We start from the raw sequence: 8,116 nt of genomic DNA on the forward strand, positions 1-8,116 counted from the left end.
GGGCTCCTCTGTCCACTGGATTTTTCAGGCAGGAAAACTGGAGTAAGTTGCCATTTCCTTCTTCAGGGGATCTTCCTGACTCAGGAATTGAACCCAAGTCTCCTGCCTTGACAGAAGGATTCTTTACCACTGAGCCACAAGAGGAGCCCTATATCCACACTAACCCTCTCCCAATAAGTTTCTCCATCCTCTTGAAAGTCTCCAAGGACTAGGAAATCCAAGGGTTGTCATAACCTATAGGGGAGAAGGCTTGGCATCTCCTCAGTTCCACTTCTTAATAGCTGGGAGATTTGGGGCAAGTTATTTAACCTCTCCAAGCCTCAGTTTCCTCATCTGTAAAATAGGGATAATGATACGTACTTCATATGGTGGATGTGAGAATTAGAGATCATTTATGGCATATAATGTTGGTAACATAGTAGGTGGCCAGTAAAAAGAAAATAGAACCTATATTTCCCTACAGAAATCTTTCTAATTGTAAAGGGGGAAACATACTCAAGTGATCTGATTTAGCATCACCAGTAACAGGACAACTTGATTGTGCTTTCTGGGGTGATATAGTAAGAGTTATAAAGCATTGTTTATGATATATGCTGCCCAAAAACATTTCAGTTAAATGCAATCAAGCCTCCAGATCAACAGTATCTGAAAGACATTGGTGTGATGGTGAAAATGTTCTGTTTCTATTCTGTCAATAATGTAGCTGCTAGTCATGTGTGGCATGTAACTGAAAGACTAGATTTTTAATTTATTTAATTTTAACTAATTTAAATTTAAATAGCCACATGTGTCTATTGGCTACCGTATTGAACAGCCCAGCTCAAGAGTTACTTTTCAGTGTATAGAAAATACAAGAGATATAGCCATAAGTTATTTTTAAAAACCTATTTTTAAAAATCATAGGACAGTTAGGAAATTTTAATATGAATGGATAGTAAATGATTTTTTGGAATTATCATTCTTCTCCTTGCATGTGAAAAATGGTACTGTCTCTATTCTTAAGAAATGCATGTTAAAGTATTTAAGGGTTCCATGCTATGCTTTCTGTAATCATCAAGTAACTGGGCAAATGTGAAGGCAAATATGGCACAATGTTAATAACTCTTGAATGTGGGTACCTGGGCGGAACACATCAGCGTTTTGTTACACAGGTACCATTTCTTCAACTTTCCTAATTTTGAAAATTCTCATAATAAAAGTGAAAGAAAACATAAAACACAAATATTTAATAATCTGCTGACTCCTGTCATGGCAGGAAAAGTCAGATGTTTTTCAGCAGCCAACTGGACTCTCTGGAGATTGGGAAAATACAGCTTTATGTAACAGTAGCGCCTTGCCCACTACTGGATGGAAACATCTAGAAGTTATTTGTTAACACCCCAGTCTCTCCTAGGCCCCCCACTCACACCTGCACACGCACAGGTCACCTGCTTCTGCCACATCTGGTTTCCCTTCTCCTTCCACCCTCCTGCCCTGCCCTTCCCTTTCCAGTCTCCTCAGATGACTGCATGCCCAGCTGGCAAGGCACTTTGAAGATGAAACATGCTGAGTCCCTTACAGCCCAGGAACTGGCATCCTTTACACAGAAGAGGGTGCGGGCCACTATTAAAGCACATTCTAGAGAGGCGTTCAACTCAGCTAGCCACACAAGCCCATAAAGCACAAATTGCCACAACCGCATCTGCATAGCCAAGCCCCTTCCGACCTGAGCATAAATAGGACCCCGGCTCTTTGAGGAGGACATTGGAGTTTCCACAAGACTCCAGCTCACCTCGCCTGTACTCTGCAACCTACACCTCCAGAAGGATCATGACCTGCGGATCAGGATTCCGTGGCCGCGCCTTCAGCTGCGTCTCTGCCTGCGGACCTCGGCCCGGCCGCTGCTGCATCACGGCCGCCCCCTACCGTGGCATCTCCTGCTACCGCGGCCTCACCGGGGGCTTTGGCAGCCGCAGCGTCTGCGGGGGCTTCCGTACTGGCGCCTTTGGCCGCAGCTTCGGGTACCGCTCCGGCGGCGTGGGCGGCCTCAACGCTCCCTGCATCACCACCGTGTCAGTCAATGAGAGCCTCCTCACGCCCCTCAACCTGGAGATCGACCCCAATGCGCAGTGCGTGAAGCAAGAGGAGAAGGAGCAGATCAAGTGTCTCAACAACAGATTCGCTGCCTTCATCGACAAGGTGGGTTTCCTTGATCACACCTTTCCTGAACCTTCCGTTCCTGGGTGGGCACTCAAGGGTTAGTCAGGGGGGCAGGAGAGATGTGGGCCAGGTGAGCCCCCAGGCTGATGGAGGAGATGGACACACTTCCAGGGTACAGACAGAACAGAGAGATGAGTCTAGAGCAGGGGCTCCTGATTAGAGCACTGTTATTATTTACAACCTCTGTCCAGACAGGCAAGGGCCCTACACACAGACCAGACCACATGTCAGAGAAGAAAGCATACATGCAAACAAGACTTAACAAATGCACATAAGATATAGGAATAGAACCACAGTTCAACCTTTGAGTGGGTGTCCTTGATCACACCTTTCCTGAACCCATCTATACTAAACTTGGGCTGGGCACTGATGGGGCAGTCAAATGCAAAAAGAGCTCTACTTGGCTCCTGACCACATGCCATCTAGACTCAGCAGGTCAGGATAACTCACTTGACCTGAGGAGGGAATGATCTTTCCCAACCCCTTGCTCTCACCTCTAATATGGAAAATCCAAACATGATCACTATCTTGAAATCCAGAAGTTTCCTTGCTTTCACAGTCCCCTCTGTCTAATCTCTGCTGAGTTCTTGGTTTGCGTTGTTGTTGTTCAGTTCCTCAGTTGTGTCCGACTCTTTGCGACCCCATGGACTGCAGCACACCAGCTTCCCTATCCTTCACCATCTCCCAGAGCTTGCTCAAACTCACGTCCATTGAGTCAGTGATGCGATCCAACTATCTCATCTTTTATCTCTTCCTTCTCCTCTTGCCCTCAGTCTTTCCCAGCATCAGGGTCTTTTCCAATGAGTCAACTCTTCACAACAAGTGGCCAAAGTATTGGAGCTTCAGCTTCAGCATCAGTCATTCCAATAAATATTCAGGGTTGATTTCCTTTAGGATTGACTGGTTTGATCTCCTTGCAGCCCAGGGGACTCTCAAGAGTCTCCTCCATCTCCAGAGTTCGAAAACATCAATTCTTCAGCACTCAGACTTCTTCAAGGTCCAGCTGTCACATCCATACATAACTACTGGAAAAACCTTAGCTTTGACTGTATGGACCTTTGTCAGAAAAAGTACTGGTTTTGGAGTTTACCTTACAGCAATCAGCACCCTCCCCAAGCCCCTCCATCCCCCAAATAGGCTTGGGGGCAGTAGGAGCCATCTGACCCCTCCCCCACCCCAAATGGCAGGTGCGCTTCCTGGAGCAGCAGAACAAGCTGCTGGAGACCAAGCTGCAGTTCTACCAGAACCGCCAGTGCTGCGAGAGCAACCTCGAGCCCCTGTTCAATGGCTACATCGAGACGCTGAGGCGGGAGGCTGAGTGCGCAGAGGCCGACAGCGGGAGGCTGTCCTCGGAGCTCAACAGCCTGCAGGAGGTGCTGGAGGGCTACAAGAAGAGGTGAGTGTGGCTGGGGGTGATGTTGGGCACAGGAAATGGACATGGATTCAACCCACTGGATGAGACTGAAGAACTCCAAAGAAGGGGGTGTGACCATGCAGGGCAAGTTGATGGTATGCAGCAGGATCTTCCCATCAGGCAGTCATTGTTCAGATGCTTATGAGGAGGGCAGTGATTCCATAGGAGGTCTCTCTCCCCTCCTTCAGGCTTCTCTTCTCACAGCCTGATCACCCAGCAACAGTGCCCTGTGCTCTGTGGGGAGGAGGCATCTGCATTCTCCCAGGCCTGGCCCTGAGGCTCCCACCTGTAGCACTTGGATGTGATATGAGTCTCAGTGTCTCTCAGAGCTGCCAGGTCCTGGTTCTCTGGGTGTCCCACTGTCTAGGTTGCTCTAGTGCTGATGGTCTCTGAGATTCATAGGTCCTCCCCCAGTTGAGCTCGGCTGGACACCCAGGTGGGGGGAGGCTGGGACTGCAGTGCTCCAGAGGGGCTGCTGTCCACTCCAGACTGGTGCTGAGTCCTTATTTTCCTCCAGAGGTGACCTCAGAGCAGTTTGGGCAGCAGGGCTCATGAGGTTCCAGAAGAGTCACTCCCTGGATCCCTCAATTCCAAGTGGAGAGAGAATCACAGACAACACACCAAGTCCAACCAGAGAGGACCCAGCAGGGCTGCCAGGGATCTGGCTATGTGGGGAGGTCCCTAGTGTTGTCCCCTTCACTCCTGTGACGTGGTGACCTCCCTCTGTCCTTTTCCCGCAGGTATGAGGAGGAAGTCGCTCTAAGAGCAACAGCCGAGAATGAGTTTGTGGCTCTGAAGAAGGTGAGTAACACAGGATTGGGAAGCACAGACATGAGGGCTATCAGAATGACAGGCTCTTGCTGGGGAGATCTATGTTCTCAACCTCCCTGTGGGGTGCAGTGACCTTGCCAAGTCAGGATGGGAAATTCCCATAGACCAGGTCATGAAAGGCACATCCAAGGCTTTGAAAAGGGCAGTTACCTTGGAAAATTCACTAGCACCCTGACCTGAAGCAGGGGTATGACTGAATTGATCTCTGGATATTCTGTGCTGCTTCAGAGTTGATAGTCTGTGGCTGGGGTCCCATGGAGGCATGGTAGCTTCCGTGTCTCTGTTGAGGGATGGTGTCCTGTCTAGTGTTTCAGGAATCTGGTTAAGAGGAGGGGCACAGTCCCAGGGTCTGGGGGGGAGGATGAAGCAGAGCCAACAGTGGCCAGGTGGAGTTTTGGAGGACTGTTGGAAAACAGGGAAGGGTCAAGGTGGTTGAGCGAGGGAGCCAGTCTGGCGAGCTTAGGGTAAAAAGAAGACATGGGAGGTAAGAGATCTCAGGTAGGAGGAGTGAAAGGCTAGTGGTCCACCTCCAAGGCACAAGGCATTTGTTCTTAGAAGGGGAGGAGGTTGTGAGATGCCTCCAGGGAAGGGCAGCATGGAGATAAGACAGGAAGAGGAACACAGAATCCTTTCCCCCTCACCTCCATGTACTGTGTGAGGAGAGAGAGGAATTCAGGTGATGATCACCAGGGGTCCTCTTTGCTCAAAGACTCCCCATCTTCCCAGGATGTGGACTGTGCCTACCTCCGCAAATCAGACCTTGAGGCCAATGTGGAGGCCCTGATTCAGGAGACTGACTTCCTTCGGCGACTATATGAGGAGGTGAGTGATTGTGGTCCAGGCAGAAAGCAGCAGCTGGCCTGGAAGAGAGGGCACTGTTCTGCGATCAGAGTTGGACAGGGATTTGGGCAGGAGCTACAGTCCATGAGGCTGTCAGAGGGGGCCAGGGCTGGAGACCAGGAAGGGCTGAGAAGGCTGGTACACACTGTGGTGGGGGAAGCAAAGCTGTAAACAAGACCCTTCCATCCTCCTGCCCCACCATCTGCAGGAGATCCGAGTTCTCCAAGCCCACATCTCAGACACCTCGGTCATCGTCAAGATGGACAACAGCCGGGACCTGAACATGGACAACATTGTGGCTGAGATCAAGGCTCAGTATGATGACATTGCCAGCCGCAGCCGGGCCGAGGCTGAGAGCTGGTACCGCAGCAAGGTGAGTGGTCCAGGACACCTGCGTTCTAGACAAGATGGAAGGGATGTGAGGTATATATTAACAGGATTTCTTTTGTCTGGGGATTCTGGTCCCTAGAGGTGGTGAAAGAAGTACAGACAGCTCTCAGGTTATAGTGGCAGGACAGGGCTGCCGTTATGGTTTCACAGGCTGTGCCCTGGGCAACCTGAAATCATCCGTGTTGTTCTGAGTGGGTGGTACATCCTGTCCTGAGTTTCATGAGCCTCTCTGCTTCTCGGTCCCCTTTCCCCACAACCAGTGTGAGGAGATCAAGGCCACAGTGATCCGACACGGGGAGACCCTGCGTCGCACCAAGGAGGAGATCAATGAGCTGAACCGCGTGATCCAGAGGCTGACGGCTGAGGTCGAGAATGCCAAGTGCCAGGTAGGAGCTGTTTGAGGCCCACCCAGGGTCCCACAGGCAGTGTGTGTGCCCAACTGGATCTCACCATTCATTCTCCAGTCCATTTGCATGACTTGAGACCAAGGCTGTGGTTACTCAGGGAGCCCCAGGTGATGACGGGGAGAGGCCTGTTCCTGGGGTGATCCCTGCTGTGTGGAGAGACCATAGCCCACCTTGTTCTCTCCTGGGCCCTTAGAACTCTAAGCTGGAGGCTGCAGTGACCCAGGCAGAGCAGCAGGGCGAGGCAGCCCTCACTGATGCCAAGTGCAAGCTGGCTGGGCTGGAGGAGGCCCTGCAGAAGGCCAAGCAGGACATGGCCTGCCTGCTCAAGGAGTACCAGGAGGTGATGAACTCCAAGCTGGGCCTGGACATTGAGATCGCCACCTACAGGCGACTGCTGGAGGGCGAGGAGCAGAGGTGGGTACTGTAGCCAAATTTCTGTCCCAGCAGAGGTGAGGACCATCCCAGCCTGGCTCTGACTACCCATTCCCACCCTTTACACAAATACCTCCCTTGATCCGGGCTGAGCAATGGCCAGGTCTGGAGCAAACCTATCATTTATCACTTTGAGGTGGGGTGGGGTATTCTGAGGACTCTTCCTTCTGACACTCTGCCCCTCCTTCTTATCACTCGTGGACCCCACTCCAAGAATTTGTGGAGCTCTGTTTGCAGCTCTGGCTGTCACTAATGTTGCCTTTTTCTTCTTCCCTCTCAGACTGTGTGAAGGCGTTGGGTCCGTGAATGTCTGTGAGTATCCTAGGCCCTGTGTGGATGGGTTTACTCACTTCCTGTAAAGGATGGAAGTAGTGTTTTCTCTGACACCTAAAAATGAGTGGGCTGGCATCACAGGAAGAGGGATTTGGGGTCAGACAGCAGGAAGGACCACTTCTTTTGGACTAGAGTTGTTAAGATGCTTGGAGAGGGTCATAGTCGGGGAGGCGGCACCCTCGGCCCCCCCAGAATTTTGACTCAGTCTTTGGGGTTCGCAGGTGTCAGCAGCTCCCGCGGCGGGGTCGTCTGCGGGGACCTCTGCGTGTCGGGCTCCCGGCCAGTGACGGGCAGCGTCTGCAGCGCCCCCTGCAGCGGGAACCTGGCGGTGAGCACCGGCCTGTGCGCGCCCTGCGGCCCCCGCAATTCCGTCACGTCTTGCGGCCTGGGCGCGAGCGGCGTGGGCTCCTGCGGCATCAGCTCCTGCGGCGTGGGTTCCTGCGGCAGCGTCTGTCGCAAATGTTAGGCCTCCCATCTCAGGCCCCGCCCGGGCATCTCTCCCGCGCAGCCCGGCGGGGCCCGCCCTGCATGGCCCCGCCCCCTCCCCGCCCACCCCAGCTCTGGGCGGAGCAAGCCCTAGGCTACCTCTCTCGTACTTGGAAAGGTCCGTCCCACTCCTGTCCTCTCCTCACGCCTGTGCTTAATGCCCTCTTCCTGGGTTCTGCCGCCCGCGCTGGGAAAGGCTACGCTAGAAAAAAGTCCTTTTGGTCACCACAGGAAGGGACCCCAGCGCAGGGAGGACCAAGACCCTACTCTGGGTTGTTGTGGGGCCAATGGCCAGAGTCCCCACCCTGTCCCAGCATCTCCCTTCCTTCTCTGCTGTGTTCATCTCTTCCAAGATCTGTGTTTCCAATAAACCACTGTAGCCAACCCTGAGCCTTGTCTGTACTTCTATTTTCCTCCTCAGGGTCGAGGTTTGGGAGGGTCCCCAAACATGAAGCAGACAGAGAAAGCCCCAGATCTGGGGTCTCCACTAGAGTCCTCTGTCCCTGGGCTCACAGCAGTCTCGGATTTAGCCAAGGACGGTGCTAGGCCACTATAGCCTGTAATTTTATCCACACCACCTTCATGCTATATCTTGCAGAGGAAGAAACTAGACCTCAGGGACCCACAGCAGCAGGGGCCAGGCCCTACCCTGAGTTCAGTGGCACACAGCTGGGGTTTGAACCTCGTTTGAATGTTCAGTGGTTATGTCACTAAGCCACAGCTGCCTCCCAGAAATCACCTCTGTGCACATCTGTAAACTTATGAATAGAGTCAACAGTCACTC

The 8,116-nt window shown here is 52.3% G+C and overlaps 1 protein-coding gene across 1 annotated transcript; it reads left to right on the forward strand.

The window, feature by feature from the left end:
- The first annotated feature begins 1,725 nt into the window (after positions 1-1,725).
- LOC122681452 (keratin, type II cuticular Hb1) lies at positions 1,726-7,722 on the forward strand. The gene is made up of 9 exons (XM_043883574.1): positions 1,726-2,178; positions 3,387-3,595; positions 4,354-4,414; positions 5,171-5,266; positions 5,493-5,657; positions 5,935-6,060; positions 6,275-6,495; positions 6,794-6,825; positions 7,068-7,722. Exons 1-9 carry the CDS (start codon positions 1,810-1,812, stop codon positions 7,310-7,312), a joined length of 1,524 nt encoding a protein of 507 aa, XP_043739509.1. The 5' UTR covers positions 1,726-1,809; the 3' UTR covers positions 7,313-7,722.
- Positions 7,723-8,116: the final 394 nt, after the last annotated feature.

This window comes from Cervus elaphus, chromosome 3, assembly GCF_910594005.1.
Source record: "Cervus elaphus chromosome 3, mCerEla1.1, whole genome shotgun sequence".
Lineage (NCBI taxonomy): Eukaryota > Metazoa > Chordata > Mammalia > Artiodactyla > Cervidae > Cervus > Cervus elaphus.

Excerpts from the sequence above, each read along its gene's own strand:
- LOC122681452 (XM_043883574.1), top strand. The coding sequence starts at position 1,810 with ATGACCTGCGGATCAGGATTCCGTGGCCGCGCCTTCAGCTGCGTCTCT. Across the intron at positions 4,415-5,170 it reads AGTTTGTGGCTCTGAAGAAG|GATGTGGACTGTGCCTACCT; the intron begins GTGAGTAACACA and ends CCATCTTCCCAG. Across the intron at positions 5,267-5,492 it reads TTCGGCGACTATATGAGGAG|GAGATCCGAGTTCTCCAAGC; the intron begins GTGAGTGATTGT and ends CACCATCTGCAG.